This window comes from Acinonyx jubatus, chromosome E1 (assembly GCF_027475565.1).
Source record: "Acinonyx jubatus isolate Ajub_Pintada_27869175 chromosome E1, VMU_Ajub_asm_v1.0, whole genome shotgun sequence".
Taxonomy (NCBI): Eukaryota; Metazoa; Chordata; class Mammalia; order Carnivora; family Felidae; genus Acinonyx; species Acinonyx jubatus.
Genome location: NC_069397.1, coordinates 41,958,685 through 41,976,649, shown reverse-complemented (window position 1 = coordinate 41,976,649; position 17,965 = coordinate 41,958,685). Strand labels below are relative to the sequence as shown.

Here is a 17,965-nt window from a genome sequence, read left to right as displayed (position 1 = left end):
TTTTCTCTTTCCCTTTCTCCTTTCAGCTTCTTGGCAGATTTGATGGATAACTCGGAGCTTATCAGAAATGTGACCCTCTGTGGCCATCTCCACCATGGCAAGGTGAGAGAACTTTCAGCTACTTGGAACAGGATTTCTCTTAGTTCCTGCTCTTTTTTTCAGCCCTCAGAGTCACAGGTTGGGGTTTGAAGCTATAACATTGGACCTCCTGATTCTGGGGGGCCTCCATGCCTAGTGTGAATCCATTTTGTGAAATTCTAGCTTTTCCTGAGCAGCAGGTGGAGCCTGTTTCTAAGCCACTTACAGCCTTGTGTCTACATCTGGACAGAAGAGGGGAAATTGAGCCTTACTCTGATTTTATAAGTTTTCATTTCCCGGGGGAATGCTTTGTCCAAGAAAGATTTCATCTTTCATTTGAAAATAATCCTGTGGCTTCAGTGTTAATCCCTTGCTGTCCCATAATCCTCCTTGCTCTCCTCTTCCTCTCCTTATCCCTAAGTTGTGTGGTGTATTGGGCACTGGGGGAGGGGTAGAGTAGATTTTCCTTTGTGCTTGACAGATCTTAACCTTCTCTTCCCTTTCAGACATGTTTTGTAGATTGTTTAATAGAGCAGACTCACCCGGAAATCAGGAAGCGCTATGACCAAGATGTGAGTAGAAATTCTGTGGAGGGTTTAGGATGAACCATTCAGAATATGGTGTCTCTCTCTTTCCCTTTCCTTCCACTTTCCCACTCTTGTTATAAATAATGACACCTACAAAGTGCTGCTTTATAATTGTAATCTCTATTCATAGCCTTTAAGAAAGTAATTTTAACTTTCTCAAGAGCATAGAGAATATTAACCTGCAGTATTTTTGGATGATCTGTTCTGCACTTGGGATCTTTCCTCTGTTCTGATATATCCTGACTTTTATAGCCTGTTCTTTCCTGTCATAGTATTAATAGTCTACTCTATAAATATAATACAATTGGACCTTGTTGTTTTCATGATAAATTTAAATGCCTGTGAATGAGGCCAAGTGTGGCTGCAAGTCTCAGAGCAATAAATGTTCTGTGTCTGCTAGATTGAGTGTTTTGACGTGCGGGGCGTTCCATAAAGGCTGGATATGTCTCCCTTCACCACTTTAGAATTCAGTGTATTTGATCAAATTGAGCTCTCCAGCCATACCTGGTCCTCGGTGACCACCCTAACCCCCCAGAAAAATCCATTCAGGAGCATTTTCCATCTGAGAGGGCACTGGTCTCATTGTTTGGAATTTCTGTAGAATACCCTTCTGTCTTCCATCTATCCTTCTGAGGCAGAAACCCTTGAGTTGGGAGCTGGTGGAGGAAAGTGATTGATGGTTTGTGTGGGAGAGGAGTCTGAAGTCAGTTGGTAACAGCGCTTCATTTTTTTTTCAGCTGTGCTACACTGACATCCTCTTCACAGAGCAGGAGGTAGGTGTTCCTGGGGAAATCCAATTGTTGCCCACACCAGACCCATCAGGAGTTCTATAGGGAATATGGGGGAGCCTTTATGCTAACACTTTGCTCTATACTGTACTCCCTCTCTCACTCCCACCTCACATCTCTTTATCTTGCTGCTTCTCCCAGTCGTCCCCTGATCTGTATATATTACTTGAAAGAGAGCTGGGCAGGCAAGCTTTAGGGTAGGTGGGGGGACCTTCCTACCCTTACTTTTAATTTGGCCTAGTAGGGCAAAGCCCAAGAGGTGATATCTACATTTCTGCAATAAGTTATATAGAAACCCAACAGGATTTTTTAAATGACATCATCCTCAAAACCCATGAGATGATTCCATCTATATGATGATCTCTTTCTAGGAATAGCTTCTCTTTGAGAGTGGGTACCTCTGTCGTTGTGCTTCTATTCTGTGTAAAGCAGTGAGCGTACCTCACTGTCTTTCCCATTCCAGCTGGTGGCTCTTTCTTCCATCTGGATCTTTCCCCTGCTCTCTGACCCCTCTCTTTCCTCTCTCCTTTATTTCTGTCTCTGTTTCTTAAATGACCACATGGAAAGCTCAAGTTCGTAAGTGCGGTTTATTTACTGAAGGAACTTTGAACAGTGCAAGCTTATGATAAGTAATTGACAGATGTTAGCTTTTGTTTTTTAACATGTATGACTAGAGTGTTTTTAATACTTACTTCTTTTTATAACTTTTGGTTCCCAAGTTTTATTCAAGAACTCATACAAAATATTCCAGATAGGGGCGCCTGGGTGGCTCAGTCGGTTGAGCGTCCGACTTTGGCTCATGTCATGGTCTCACGGTTTGCAAGTTTGAGCCCCACGTCAGGCTCTGTGCTGACAGCTCGGAGCCTGGAGCCGGCTTCGATTCTGTGTCTCCCTCCCTCTCTGCCCCTCGCCAGCTCACACAGTCTCTCTCAAAAATAAATATTAGGGGCGCCTGGGTGGCTCAGTTGGTTGAGCGTCCGACTTCGGCTCAGGTCATGATCTCGCAGTGTGTGAGTTCGAGCCCCGCGTCGGGCTCTGTGCTGGCAGCTCAGAGCCTGGAGCCTGCTTCCGATTCTATGTCTCCCTCTCTCTGCCCCTCCCCTGCTCATGCTCTGTCTCTCTCCGTCTCAAAAATAAATAAAAACATTTAAATAAATAAATAAATAAATATTTAAAAAAATTAAAAAAAAAATTCCAGATAAATGCATTTTAATCTTTCTCTTCTTCATTGTGGTTAATCCAGAAGTAACACAATTCATAACTCTCTTTGTTGCGAGTAACTACATATAATCACACAGATTATTCTCCAAATTAAAAAAAAATTTTTTTAATATTTACTTTTGAGAGAGAGCGAGAGCGCAAGCTGGGGAGGGGCAGAGAGAGGAAGACAGAGGATCCGAAGCAGGCTCTGTGCCGACAGCAACTAGCCTGACATGGGGCTCCAGCTCACAAACTGTGAGACCATGACCTGAGCCGAAGTCCGACACTCAGCCGACTGAGCCACCCTGGTGCCCCTCTTCAGATATTTTTTGCTGAGATATTTCAAACACCTTTTGGAAAAAAGTCACCTCAGAAATGACAGTAATCTTGCTCTTGCTCCTTTGAATGGTTACAACCCCTCCACCAACATTCCTGGCTTTGCCATTCTCTTTGATTCTCTTGAGGAAACTGCTCCAAATTGGCAGCATCCATGATTCCATCTCCTACAAAGTGGGTGCAGTCAAGGGTAGACTTCAGAACTTTTTTTTTTGCGCCCCTTTCACAAGCTTTTTCATGGGTGCCATGGTGGCAGCGGGGGCCAAAAGGGTCTGATTTTTTTTGAAACCCTAAAATGCAGCAGGATGTTTCGTTTCACTTATATAATGCTTTAGTTATTTTTTGTTAACCGTGTATTAAGATCATAGGATCCTGGATTCTCTGTTAAGATTTAATCCCGCTTTACTTGTTCTTTTTGTTTTTTGTGGGTTTTTTTTTTTTTTTAAGTTTATTTTGAGAGAGAGAGAAAAACAGAAAACAGAGCGGGGAGAGGGGCAGAGAGAGGGAGAGACAGAATCCCAAGTGGGCCTCACACCATCAGCGCAGAGCCTCACATGGGGCTCGAACACACAAACCGTGACGTCGTGACCTGAGTTGAGGTCAAGATTTGGGTGCTTAGCCGACTGAGCCACCCAGGCACCCCTATTTTTACTTTTGTTGTATTTGAATGAGACCTCTGCAAAAATGATGTTTAACACCAAGATAGCTCATCTTCAGGGTCATTCTGATTAGAGGCCTAGATAAAAATAACACTCAAGAAGAGACGTCAGCGTAACTACTAGCAACTGGCAAGCCCCTGGAGCAGAAGGAACTCCTCTTGCATAGGAAGAAATCCCAATGACCACTCTTTCTTCGTGATTTCAGAGAGGTGTTGGCATCAAAAGCACTCCAGTGACAGTGGTCTTGCCAGATACCAAAGGAAAGTCTTACCTCTTCAATATCATGGACACTCCAGGTGGGACATTCCTTTTACTATGAGAACCTTGCCCTCCTTGTTTTTTGTGCTCTCTTTCCAGAATAGAACAGAGCATTTCATCTTTGTGTTTACATTCCTTCACTTCTCCTTTCGTTGAGATAATTTCCTTTTTCACTGTCTCCTTTGCTTCTGACTAGTTAATTAGCAGGCACTGTGCAGCAGGCCTTCTATTTCGCTCCTCTCTTTGCTCTGCTCTAAAATATTCAAATATTAGGGAGTCTCATTCATTGACTCATCCCAGCCTATGTCAGGCCCCATGCTAGACACTTGATAATGAAGGTGAGTCAGACATGGCCCTGGCTTCGGGCACACTAAGTCTTTTGAAGGAAACCGTGGGGTCAGTGCACCAAGTGGCAGTGGACATACAGGTCACAGGAGCAGCATACCTTGCCTGTGACAGACTGTGTCTTTATCTAATGGAAAGGACCAACTCAGGGCAGAGTTTTAAGTAGAAAAACTGGAGCTTTGACAGGTTGACCTTCTTCTCATCCTCGGATGCCCAGTGCCCTGATACCTCTCAGCCCCTCTCCCTGTCCCCACCAGCAGCACCTTGGCTTATCTCTCATGCACCAGGCCCTCTTGCCCTTTCTCCAGCCTCTGAATCGTCTTGTGCCTCCCAGAACTCTGCTGACTGCTGATGAGACCTAGCTGGTGTGTGAATGTCGATGTTATTGCCCTCCTAGGCAAACACTTCCTTCTTTTTGTGTTTGGGGACCCCCTGTATAAAAGTTTAATCCAAGCACATGACTCTACCCTAATTTTATACGATGGTAGGATTTTATACGATGTAGGGAGTTGTGGAGAGAAGGGAAGGGGCATGTTTGGGGGCTCACATGCTTTGCAGTGTTCCCTTAGGCTACCTACAAGTTAATTTGCGTCATCCTGCCACCACACAGGTGACTTACTGGGTATTTGCCTTTCAGGACATGTGAATTTTTCTGATGAGGTCACAGCTGGCTTGCGCATCTCAGATGGAGTTGTCCTTTTCATCGATGCGGCTGAAGGGGTGAGTCTGCCGCTACCCTCTTATGATCCCTCCTCCATGTTAGGTTTGCCCCACACAATGCCTAGTGGCATTGAGTGAGCTGGGAACCAGAGATGATGAACGTCTGTGGGATTAAGGCTCACGTTTGCTCTGAAATTAAGGCAGCCTATGAAGGTCACAATTACTTCTCAGTATGAGTTCTTCACTCCTTGTCCAGTGAAGGTCAAAATGATAGGACCCAAAATAAAATGACAAATGTAATTAAAAGAGGGAGGAGAGTATATTCGTGTAAATGGATTTTAAATATTAATGAGTTTTTCTTTTTTTAAATTTTTTTATGTTTATTTTATTTTTGAGAGAGAGCAAGCGAGCTCGAGCATGAGCTGGGGAAGGGCAGAGAGAGATGGAGACACAGGATCTGAAGCAGGCTCCAGGCTCTAAGCTGTCAGCACAGAACCCAGTGCGGTGCTCAAGCCCACAAACTGTGAGATCATGACCTGCGCCAAAGTCAGATGCTTAACCAACTGAGTCACCCAGGCGCCCCAATGAGTTTTTCTAAAATAGAGTTTGGAATTAAAAGACTCAAAGCATCTTGTATATTTCTAAATTGAGAGATTAGGTAATTTGGCTAACCTTGTTCATGTTGTCATTGGTGATTTTGCCAGCAGAGGGAGCCAGAGTTGCTTTTTTTTTTTTTTTCTTCTCCCTCTTTCTATTTGATTTCATTTTGGAATACACATACTTTCAAATTTATTGAAAAGTTGGAAGAACAGTACAAGGAGTACACCCTCATTTGCTTTGTAATTCTTTCTCTGTAGATGTATACACACACATATGAGTGTGTATTTTCCCCGTGAATTATTTCAAAATACAATATTTCAGCATGTTACCTAAGAACAAGGACATTCACTTACATGACCAAAATACAGTTCCCAAAATCAGGGAATTTAACATTGATACAATATTGTTGTACAGATCTTTTTCTCCACACCTTACAGAATTTCACTAACTGTCCCAGTAGTGTCCTTTATAGAATTTTCTTTTCTGATCAAGGATGCTGCCTAGCATTCAGTCCTCATGTCTCTTCAGTCTCTTAATTGGAATCATTTGATTGGAACTATTCAATAGCCTTTCTTGGTTTTTTTTATAACGGCATTTTTGAAGAGTATAAATTATACTTGTTTGGTAGTATGTCTCTCTATTTGGCCTCGTTGAATGTTTGCTCCTGATCGCATTCAGGTTATTTTTGACCCAAGTGCAAATGTAGCTGTATTGTTCTTAGTCCATCACATTAGGAGGCCCATGGTGTTACCTTATCCCATTATTGGTGATGCTAACTTTGATTGCTTGGTTAAGCTGGGTTTACCAGTTTTCTCCTGTGTAAAGTTACTGTTTTCCCCCTTGGTAATAAATAATTTGTGGAGAGATACCTTGAGGCTCTGTATACATTCTACTCCTTTTCAAACTTTGCCTATTAGTTTTATCATCTGTTAATTTTTTTTTTTTTTAATGTAAGCTCTATGCCCAGTGTGGGGCTCAAAGTCATGATCCCGAGATCAAGAGTCGCATGCTCTACTGACTGAGCCAGCCAGGCACCCCAAGTTTTATCCTCCATTAATCATTCCTAGTTTATTTCCATAGTAGTTGCAAATGATGATTTTCTAACTCTTATTATTCCTTTTTTTTTAATGTATATTTATTTTTGAAAGAGAGAGAGAGAGAGAGAGACAGTGTAAGAGGAAGAGGGGCAGAGAGAGAGGGAGACACAGAATCTGAAGCAGGCTCCAGGCTCTGAGCTGTCAGCACAGAGCCCGACGCCGGGCTCGAACTTGTGAACCATGAGATCACCTGAGCCAAAGTCAGACACTCAACTGTCTGAGCCACCCAGGCATCCCCTCCTATTATATTTTTTGGTTGGAATTCTATTTTGAGGAAGGGCTTTCCTTTCTCCCCCATTTGCTTATTTATTGTCAGTATGGATACGTGGATTTTTATTTCATTCAGTGGGTTATAATCCATTACTTTCCTTACATATTTAGATGCTCTATCCCAGATTTGGTTAGGTAGAGCTCCTTTGTTCTTTTGACATGCCCCATCTTTTTTGGAGTACTTCCTTACTTTCAGGCACAAAAAGATGTTCTGGATTCATTTTGTGCCTTCCCTGCCCCAGTCCTGGAATCAGCTATTTCTTCAAGGAGCTCTGGCTCCTTGTAGTGGGGACTGGGATAGAAAGAAACACAATGGTGTGTTCACTGCTCCTGGGGTCCATTACTTCTAGATCTTTTCACTGAACACAGATAATACATACACACACACATCTATAACTATTTTTTTGTTTACACTTTTATTTATTTATTTTGAGAGAAAGAGAATGTGTGTGAGTAGGAAAGGGGCAGAGAGAGGGGGGAGAGTGAGAATCCCAGGCAAGCTCTGCTCTGTGAGCACAGAGCTTAATGTGGGTCTCGATCTCACAAACTGAGATCATGACCTGAGCCGAAATCAAGTCAGACGCTCAACTGACTGAGCTACCAAGGTGCCCCAACTATTTCTACACATATATATTAAATGGGATAAATAATAAAAAAAGAAGAAATCGTATTTTCATCCTAATACCCACAGTTCCATTCAGTACCATAGCTGCTTCCTAAGTCTGCTTCTGTCCCTTCTCCAGCACTGAGAAACCTGGCTCCCAGCATCATCAGGCTGTTTAGTCGTATCTCAGTCCTGCCAGGTGCCCTCTTTACCCTTTGCTTACACCCAGTAATCAGTTTCCTGAGGTTCTCTTTTCCTCATAGTTTGTATTTTCAGATAGTACCTTCTTTGGCTTTGCTCTGGACTTTTCTGCCCTTTTTGCTCTTACCACCACTTTCTGGGTCTTGTGTCTCTCAGGTGATGCTAAACACAGAGCGGCTGATCAAGCACGCAGTACAGGAGAGGCTGGCGGTCACCGTGTGCATCAACAAGATTGACCGGCTGATCCTGGAGCTAAAGCTGCCTCCAACTGATGCTTATTATAAGCTGCGCCACATCGTAGATGAGGTCAACGGATTAATAAGGTATAGGACCCGGGGCTCCTGGATGGCTCAGTCTGTTAAGCGTCTGACTCTTGGTTTCAGCTCAGGTAATGATCTCACAGTATTGTGAGTTCGAGCCCCACGTCAGGCTCTGCACTGACAGCACAGAGCCTTCTTGGGATTCTGTTTCCCCCTCTCTCTGCACCTTCCCCACTTGCACTGTCTCTTTTTCAAAAGAAATAAACTTAAATAGATAGATAGATAGATAGATAGATAGATAGATAGATAAATAAATAAATAAGGTATAGGACCCCAGGTGTGGATTTCCTGTCCTCAGGAACTCTGTTTTTTACAAATCTTAACCTTGAACACCTCTGGGGGGCAACCCTGATTTCTTGGGAGTACATAACGAGCTTTTTGGACAAGGCTAGGGGCACATTCCAGGGCTCTATAGGGTTTGACTCCACAACCTCGGCCTCATTGACCCTGTGCCTTCACCGGCTGTATAGCCTAAGACCCACCTTCACTTCTGTGTTGTGTTCAATACCTGGGACTCTCAACTTGGTCTCGCCTTCACCCCATACCAAGTGTGTGAACCTGGGCAAGAGATGCTTGTAGAGCCTCAGGTTCTGCCTCTGTAAAAAGGGAATGAATGATAATAACGCTTACCTAATGGGATGTGATAAGAAATCAGATATTTGGAGCATCTGGTGGCTCAGTCGGTTGAGCATCCAACTTCGGCTCAGGTCATGGTCTCACAGTTTGTGGGTTTGAGCCCCACATCGGGCTCTGTGCTGACAGCTCAGCATGAGCGTGCGTGCTCTCGCACCCTTCTCTCTTTCTCTCTTTCTACCCCGCCCTCACTCGTGCTCTGTCTCTCAAAAATAAATAAACGTTAAAAAAAAAATTTTTTTTTTTTTTTTAAAGAAATCAGGTAGATATTTGATGTAACCCACTTAGCATAGTGCTTAGCATGCAGTACCTGCCCCATGAATGATGTTAGTTGCTGTTATTAACACAGATTCGGTAAGTGGAGGAACTATTGGCTGTTGTTTTTGTGGACATAGTTGCTTTTCAGCAAGATGGATTTCAGGCTTGTATTAATAAGTATGAGCGATGGCTGGGAGACCTCACAATACAGTATCAAGGTGACTTTGAAGAATAGGTTAAATATATCATAAAGACAGTCTTACTGCAGGATGACAGAAGGACTGGATGACTTATTGTGGCCCCTCAAAGGGCCCAGGATGAAGCTGTCCTATTGAGAGAACACCTCTCCAGTTAAGGACTGGGGATGGTACCTCCGTGGCCAGAGACAGATTTACCTTCAGGAGCCTCCCCCGTATGTAGTACTAATTCTCAACAGTGATCTCTTCTCCCTGGCTCCAGAAGGGCCGAGAATGACTGGAGACCAACATAATATCAGGAACCCCAAAGATGAAGTGATAAACTTATTTATTACCGTAAAATAGAGGATGGGGCTAAATCCTGATCACCAAAATAAGAAGTCTGATCTCAGCCTCTAAACAAGAAACAGCAACGTGAGCATATTATTTAGAAATATGAGGACCATTGCTCTGAAAGCAGCTTTAAGAAAGTTGAAAGCAGTTGCCTCTGGGGAACATAACTTGGGATATTGTGGAATAAGGTAGGAAACTGCTCTTTAGAAGCCAATACTTTCACTTCTAAATTAAGAAATTACATAAAACAATCTGTCAGTGAGGCTAGGGTTGTGGATTAAATTCCTGTATACAGCTGGTTTTCTTTGAAACTTTAGTGAACTTGGGATGCTGTGGCTTCTGCGTGGCCTTTAAGATAAAGTTTTCATGTGAATTTGTATAACAACGCCTAATAAAATAAAGAGGAACTGGGCAGTGAGAGTGGGGAGCAAAGTTGCCCTTATTTTTTCTTTTGTTTTTTATTCACTTCTGATATTTATGTCTGTTGTGTTTGTGAAATTGAGATTTCTCAAAAAGGTACTCCACTTTCACATCAGATTCCTTTCCTGTGTTTCAAGAGCTTTGTCTCTGACCTCCAAGTTTCCCCTTGTCTGTCTGGTGCAGTTAACTTCTCCAGGATCATGCATGAAGTTCCCAGCACTGGGAAGTCAGCTTGTTACTGGGAGTTAGGGAACAACTCCATCATGTCACTTTCTTGGGCCAGGCCGCTGGCAGCGCTTGAGTGTGTTATGCAAGCCCCTTCTGAGAACAAGGGCTGGAGAGGGGTGATGACACAGAGTCCCCACCCTTCACCCTTGGCATTATGTTGGTGTTGCTGCACAGCCCGGCTCTGCACTCATGACTGTCTCTGTTTCAGCATGTACTCCACCGATGAGAACCTGATCCTTTCCCCACTCCTGGGCAACGTCTGCTTCTCCAGCTCCCAGTACAGCATCTGCTTCACACTCGGCTCCTTTGCCAAGATCTATGCTGACACCTTCGGTAAGCTCTGGCTGGCGGGCTTTCTCCCAGCTTCCCCAGAGTCACGGGTGCCTTTCCTGCTGAAGAGTTTAGAATTGGCTTCATGCCAGGGTCCCCTGTTTGGGGGAGCATTTTATCAACTATTATTGTCACGTTTCGGTCTCTTTTTGGCCCCTAGACCCTTTCTTTGGGCCAAGTGGCTTCTAAAGAATAGAAGAATAAAGGTGACTGTGGAAGAAATGGGTGAAAAGGGAGCTCATTTTCGGAATAAGAATCTTTGTTAGCGTGAGACAGATATTTTCCGAGAGTAATTCTCCATGGCCACAAAGCCCTTTCAGACCTCTTCCTCAGGGATGGAATGTCTGTCACTAGTGGTGCTTCTTCTAGCTGTCTCTCCAGCCATCTGTAGGCACATGGACATTTTGTAGGCCTACTCAAGAGCTCAAGTTGGATTTGTAGTCCGCCGGGATACCCAGCTGAATGATTTTACAGGTCCCGGAGCCTTGGCACAGAGCTCTGGGGCCGGCTTCCCAACTGCAGGAGACTCCTGTGCTCTTTACCTCTGTGCCTCCCAATTCCCTCAGATTCCGGTAACAACCATGTCCTGAGTGTCCAACACTGTCCTTTCGAGGAGGTCATAATTCACCCCGTTTTGAGGACTGCGGAGAGGCCCGGTGAGAGGTCTCACAGCTGACAGGCACTGGAGCTCCAGTGTTTCTGTTCTCACCACTCAGTGGTCCTTCAACCTCGTCTTTGCTCTTGTGAAAGAAATGGGCAAATGCAACTTGTTTGTTTGTTTTTTTAATATGTACTTATCCACTGCATCCTCATTGTAGAAACGTGGACGATACAGTAAAATCTCATCAAGAAAGCAAAACTCACCCATAACCTCATTACCATAACCATGCAAACATTTTATAGTTCTTTCTGTGTTTAGTGTTCTGCATAAATGAGATCACATTTTATAGAGGGACATGTGTAATATATAAAACATAACACAGATAAATTTTCACTCAGCATCGGATCACAGGAATTGGCCAAATTATTTTATTAAAATTCATTTCTATGAATTATTTTCTGTCACTGCCAGTTACTCCCCTGTATAGATGTGCTATAACTTAACTACTTTCTTATCGTTAGGTATACATTTAGTTGTTTCTAGATGGCTCTTTTGAAAAGGGAAAGTAGATGGATAATAAATAAAACTTACCTGAGTAGGGTTCTGGTTTCCAGGTCTCTGCATATTCTTTACATCAGCATGTGAAGCAAAATCCAAGACCATTTCTGTAATTACAGTGTATTAATGGTTTCGTTTCTGATTGAAAATGGCCCTGAGCTTCAGGAGAAAGTATTGCCCATCCTAGGAACCCACTGTTAGTTTACAAAGGAGCCAGCTCTGGGTTCCAATATCATCCTCCTGAAAAGCCGTGTATGGGAGCACTTGGGTGGCTCAGTTGGTTGAGCATCTGACTCAGGTCATGATCCCAGGGTCATGGGATCAAGCCCTGCATTGGGTTCTGCACTGAGCATGGAGACTGCTTAGGATTCTCTCTCTTTCTCCCTCTACCCCTCTCCCCCATTTGCATTCTTTCTATATACTTATATTTTTACAAAGGAGGGGAGGGGAGAAAAGTCATGTTTGGGACTTCTAGAAAGTCAGCTCTGAAAGGAATATCAGAGATCATTGAGTCCTTCCCCTTCATTCCACATATGGGAAAACTATGCCCAGGGTTACAGAACCTACTGGTGGGCTTGGGACTAGAATCTACTTGATGTTTTTTCCATCACACCGTACTTCCACAGTTGATGTCATGTCCTCTTAACTAAGAATCTGGCAACGCATGGGGAACAATCTCTGACTTCTAAGAACTTTGTCCAAGGGGTAGACGGAAACCTATAGAGTGTTGAACAACAGTGTACGGCATCAGTTTGGGCAGGAGGAGATGGGTCTTCATGGGCAGGTGGAGAGTAGAGAGCTGGGAGTTCTAGATTCGCAGCATTGAAAGAGGAGGCACAGAGGTGGGTGGTTTGGACCCATGGCCTATTTAATAATGGTGAACTGTTTCACCAAAGGGGAGAGTTGAAGTAAAGCTGTGGACAAGCTGGGTTGGGACCACATTGAGGAAGGCTTGGAATGCCAGGTTAAGGAATTTTGACTTTATCCTGTGAGCAGTTGGGAGCTGTTAAAGATTGGGGTAGGCTGACACATGCAAAGCTGATAGAAGATAGGCCAGGAAGAAGGGTGGGTACAGGAAGGAACACCCGGTTAGACATTCTCACCAGTATTCAGATACAGGATCGTGAATATTGGGTTCCTGTTATTAGTGAGATTGAAAAGGAGGAGAAGAACCAGAGAGAAGTTCACCCTTTCTTCCACTGAGCGTTTATTAAACTTCCAGCATGCTAGGCCTAGTTCTTGTGAGCACTCAAGCAACTCAGTCCAGTGAGTATGCTGTACTATAAGGTGCAGTAATAGAGGCGTGTAAAAGACACAGTGGTTCAAAGGAGAGAGAGTCACTAACTAATGTGGGAAAGAAGGGAAGAATTTGGTAATTAGCAAAGTGGGGAAGAAAAAGATTTTGAACCTGGATGAAATGCCAAGGTAGCCTCAATAAAAGGGGGAATGGTCTGAAGGGGAGCATGGCTTTAGGGGAAAAGTGATGAATATCCTTTATGGCATCTTGAGTGAAATCATCTAGATAGAAATACTCATGACAGAGTTGGTGATGTGACCAAATTGACTAACAGGAGCTCTTGATTGAGACGATCTTGAATTCTAAAAGCCACCGTTGGCTCAGCCTGACCAGGATTAAGAGTTACAGTCAAACCAAAAATATTAATTGGTAAAAGATGAGACAAAGGTAGGCTTTGGAGTTTTCTCTCCAGAGGGCTAGATGTCTGCCTTCCAGAGACTTGGGGCTAGTTTGAGCTTTAGCGTGGCATTGCAGCTGGGAGACTGCCCATACTGGCAGCAGAGAGCTTATGTGGATCAGGGAAGAGTGAAGGAGCCATTAAGCCCCACTTCTGGAAGGAACAGCGTTTAGGTGCAGACAGAGCATAGCATGTGGGCGGTTGGGCCTATTTTATTGAAGGAAAGCATATAAACCGTATCCTTGTCCATAGCTCAGTTCTTTGCTTCCTAGACATAGAGCTGCCTGGGTACTCATTTTGGCTCCAGTGTAGCCATGTCTAATTTGGGCCAGTCCTGTCCTTGTCTATGCCTCAGTATCCTTGTCTGCCTGCCTGGGTACAAGGAAATGTCCAGACCTCGGGAAGGAATGTGCTAGAATTCCTCAGCTATAAGCCACTTACGCGTCTGGAACCACGTATGCAGACTTTCAAACAATACTTTGTTAGGTAGATTATAATCATATGGCTTCTCTTACAGGTGACATTAACTACCAGGAATTTGCTAAAAGACTCTGGGGTGACATCTACTTCAACCCCAAAACGTAAGTAGAGTGGGGATGTGACTCTCTAGAGGGGGCGTTCATTTTTCCAGGAAGTGAGGACAGAGAAAGAGTTCCTAAGATTAAAACCTACCTTTTGGGAAGGGGTAGGGGGGTAGTGCAAGCAGGGGAGGGGCAGAGAGAGGGGGGACAGAGGATCTGGAGTGGGCTTTGTGCTGACAGGCTGACAGCAGTGAGCCTGATGTGGGGCTCAAACTCAAAAACCGCGAGATCATGACCTGAGCTAAAGTTGGACGCTCAACCATCTAAGCCACCTAGGTGCCCCAAAGCCTACTTTTTTATTAAACATGAATAATCCTCCTCTAAGTGGTTTGGCTTCATGAGCTCTTAACAGGATGAGCCTATTTCTCTTGAGGTCTTCACAGCTCAGCTCAGGCATGCACGAGAGTCATAACCATATGCTCTCTTGGGAATCTCTCTTTGGAAATGTTATGATCACATACACATTCCTTCTCCTTCACCCTGCTCAGATTCAGAACTTAGGAAATTCACCCTTGGGGTCAGTGACATAGCCTTCTCCCTGCTGGGCCACCCATAACTCTTTTTTTTTTTTTTTTTCCTCTTAATAGACGAAAATTCACAAAAAAGGCCCCAACCAGCAGCTCCCAGAGGAGCTTTGTGGAGTTTATCTTGGAGCCTCTGTATAAGATCCTTGCTCAGGTGAGAATGTCAGGCTGCCTGGTTCAGGCCTGCCTTTCTAAACACAGAGTGCAAAAGTTGGTGAACTCAGACTTCCCCCTGCCCCTAAACCTGCTCAGTTTTGTTTTACTAAGCATGAGGATAGTTGCTCACCAGTCTTCTAGATCTATGGTCCTCTAAGTGCCGTTGAATTCAGAGTGAAGGGGGGAAGATAAGAAAGAAAAGGCAATGGAGAAATTTTGTATAAAGATTTGATACTTGAGAACTAATAATTTCAGTTGTAGGGATTTGATTTACAGATATAATTGGTTTATGTATAGTGTGTGTGTATGTGTATATATATATATATATATATATATATATATATATACATTTTATAAGAGGGGAAACAAACTGGAAATAAGTTAAATGTTTATCAGTGAGAATCTGATTAAATGAATTATGGTACATCTCAAGTATTTTGTAGCCATTAAAAGAATGACTGTATTAGCTTGCTTTTTAATGACTTTTCTGGACCTGTATATATGTGATGTTTGTCAAATCGGAAAGGATGCATCACGGGATGCCTGGCTGGCTCAGTCAGCAGAGCATGCAACTCTTGATCTCCAGGTCGTGAGTTCAAGCCCCATATTGGACATATAACTCACTTGAAAAAAAAAAAAAAAAAGATGCATCAGACAGTGGTAAGGATGCAGTTAGACATGTAGGATTCTCCAAAGAAAAGAGTATAACATTGAGTTTGCATGAATTTGTGCTACCTAAAAGGCAGAAGTAAAGGGGTAACACTGTACAGGAGTTTTCGTAGACCTTTTTCCCAAGACAGTTATGAAATATTCAAGTGTTTAATAAGCACTGTGCACAGTTAACACACACATATACACAAAATGTGTGTGGCCATACCAGCTGACAAAAGAGTAAAACATAGCAACAAGACAAAATAACATGATTAAAATTTATTAGTGCTGAAAAATACTTAGTATCTTGTGTCAGACTGGAATGGATTAATAAAAGAAATTTATAGAGTCTGTCTCATTAGAGACCTTGAGTCTGCTGAGAATGATTTAGCTTGGCCTTGCCCTACCAGCAGATAGACTGCTAGGTGACCTTTTTTGGTTCCTTCCAGTGCAGTGATCCTCTAAATCTGAGAAGTCTCTAATAGGGAAGAGTAAGGGATTTCCTGAGTGGGGTGAGATGCTGCTTTTCAGACACCAAGGGGCAGCACTGAAGGTCATCAGAGAGGGCCAGGTTTATTTAACCAACCCCTTTTTTCCCCCCAGGATTGGTTTGAAGAGTAGATATCAAAGATTTCTCTCAAACCAAATGGCTGTCCTTGCCAAGAGCTCTCCCTGTAGAAGAGAACTTGGCACAGTGACCCTTCAAATTGCCCTTTGGCCTTCCCTTGCCCTCTATAGCAGGCAGCATGCTGGGGCCATCATTACAGCTGACATGGTATTTGGTACCAACACAGGTTGTGGGTGACGTGGACACCAGCCTCCCCAGGACCCTGGATGAGCTTGGCATTCATCTGACCAAAGAAGAGCTTAAGCTGAATATCCGCCCCCTGCTCAGGCTGGTCTGCAAAAAATTCTTTGGTGAATTCACAGGTAACAAAAGAGCTCATGGCCCCCTTCCCATCACTGTCATGTTTTGCCACACGTATCAGGGGGACCTTTTCCTCACTCCAGTGATGTGCAGAGATGTGAGGCTTTTTTAAATAAACTGCAAGCCGGATGTACAGCACCTGCATTTTTCTCCTAGCTGTTTCCTTTGGTGGATGGTACCAAGAACTCTATCTTGGGAAACAAAAGCAATTATATTTCCCTACCAGGAGGAGCGTGCAAATAAAGGAGATGTTGAAACAGATTCCAAGGTTCTAGTATTTTTATGAGACTCATAAGTGATGTAAATAGACTCATAAGCAATGGGAAATACTGGGAAAAGCAGCAGGCTCAGATTTCTTTTCTCCTAAGCTCCTGTCTCCTCTATTTAAGTGGCACAGAAGGCAGGCGATATAGTAGAATGAGCCCTAGACCTATTGAGAAAGACCTGAATCTTGTTCCTATTGTGGCCCTGGCCCTTCCATGTGGTGAGACCTGGGTCAGCCACCTGATTCTTCTGTGACTCGAATTTCTCATCTGTAAAATAAGGGAAGTAGTAAAGGTAATGACTAAGGGTCCCCTCAGCAATCTCTTGATTCTCTCCTTTTTTTTAAATTTTTTTAATGTTTATTTATTCTTGAGAGAGAGACAGAGACAGTAGAGCTTGAGCAGGGGGCGGGCAGAGAGAGAGGGGGACACAGAATCTGAAGCAGGCTCCAGGCTCTGAGCTGTCAGCACAGAACCCGACATGGGGCTTGAATTCACGAGCCATGAGACCATGACCTGAGTGGAAGTCGGATACTTAACCAACTGAGCCACTCAGGCGCCCCAGCAGTCTCTTGATTCTGGTAGTTATTAGGTGTCTAAATCCACAAGGTGCATGATTCTAGTAGTTCATTCTCGGCTGGCCATCCATCTGACCTAGGAGACACCAACTGAAAACAGATCTGCTTTCCCCAAGGTGCTAATGGAGGTTTTCTCTTTCATGGCCTATTGGCTGTTAGAAAAACAGGATGATGGGGCGCCTGGGTGGCTCAGTCGGTTAAGCGTCTGACTTGGGTGCAGGTCATGATCTCACGGTTCATGGGTTCCAACCCTTCGCTGTGCTCTGTGCTGAAAGCTCAGAACCTGGAGCCTGCGTCAGAGTCTGTGTCTCCCTTTCTGTCTGCCTCTCCTCTGCTCGCTTGCTCTCTCTCTCTGAAAAATAAATAAATGTTAAAAAAAAAAAGAAAAGAAAACAGGATGATGTATTGAACAGAAACATATGCAGTATTTCCCGAAGAGAGAGTCAACTCGAATTGTTCTGAGTAGATCTAAAGAGCTGGGGTACTTATTGTAAGTGCTCAGTAAGTGCTTATATTCAATGAAAGATCATGAATTGATAACAGACACTTGAAAATTTTTGTCACCTGAGTTCAAGGAACCATTGAGCCCTGCTTCTTGCTCTTAGAGCATACTCCCAGGAAACAAGGCTGTACTTCCCGCTGGGCTCACGGTGCCCTAGCTTAAGAGCTGAAAATGAGTCCCTGCACTTTGAGCTTTCTGGCCATCACCAGTGGATCCATAACTCACCGTCACTTCCCCCTGTGAGTGTAGAGTAATGGCTTTGTCTTCTCCCTCCACAGGCTTTGTGGACATGTGTGTGCAGCATATCCCCTCTCCAAAGGTGGGCGCCAAGCCCAAGATTGAGCACACCTACACTGGCGGTGTGGATTCTGATCTCGGCGAGGCCATGAGCGACTGTGATCCTGACGTAAGGGAAAACCCCCATTTCTGGTTTTTTTCCTCCTTCTGTTGGAGATACTGTTTTCTGGTCATAGGAATGATGCCTTCTTTCCATCCTTGCTTGCCACCCCCCGTTAGCAAAGTCAAAC

At 43.9% G+C, this 17,965-nt stretch overlaps 1 protein-coding gene across 1 annotated transcript in view; it reads left to right on the top strand.

Annotated features, from left to right (window-relative positions):
* The window catches only part of EFTUD2 (elongation factor Tu GTP binding domain containing 2), a 39,970-nt gene that overhangs the window by 11,971 nt on the left and 10,034 nt on the right, over window positions 1-17,965 (top strand). Inside the window, exons 5-15 of the mRNA XM_027049028.2 lie at window positions 27-102; window positions 585-650; window positions 1,403-1,438; window positions 3,854-3,944; window positions 4,889-4,971; window positions 7,840-8,006; window positions 10,281-10,405; window positions 13,773-13,836; window positions 14,424-14,514; window positions 15,962-16,097; window positions 17,717-17,844. Of these exons, the coding sequence (XP_026904829.1) occupies window positions 27-102; window positions 585-650; window positions 1,403-1,438; window positions 3,854-3,944; window positions 4,889-4,971; window positions 7,840-8,006; window positions 10,281-10,405; window positions 13,773-13,836; window positions 14,424-14,514; window positions 15,962-16,097; window positions 17,717-17,844 (1,063 nt within the window). The remainder of the gene's footprint in view (window positions 1-26; window positions 103-584; window positions 651-1,402; window positions 1,439-3,853; window positions 3,945-4,888; window positions 4,972-7,839; window positions 8,007-10,280; window positions 10,406-13,772; window positions 13,837-14,423; window positions 14,515-15,961; window positions 16,098-17,716; window positions 17,845-17,965) is intronic.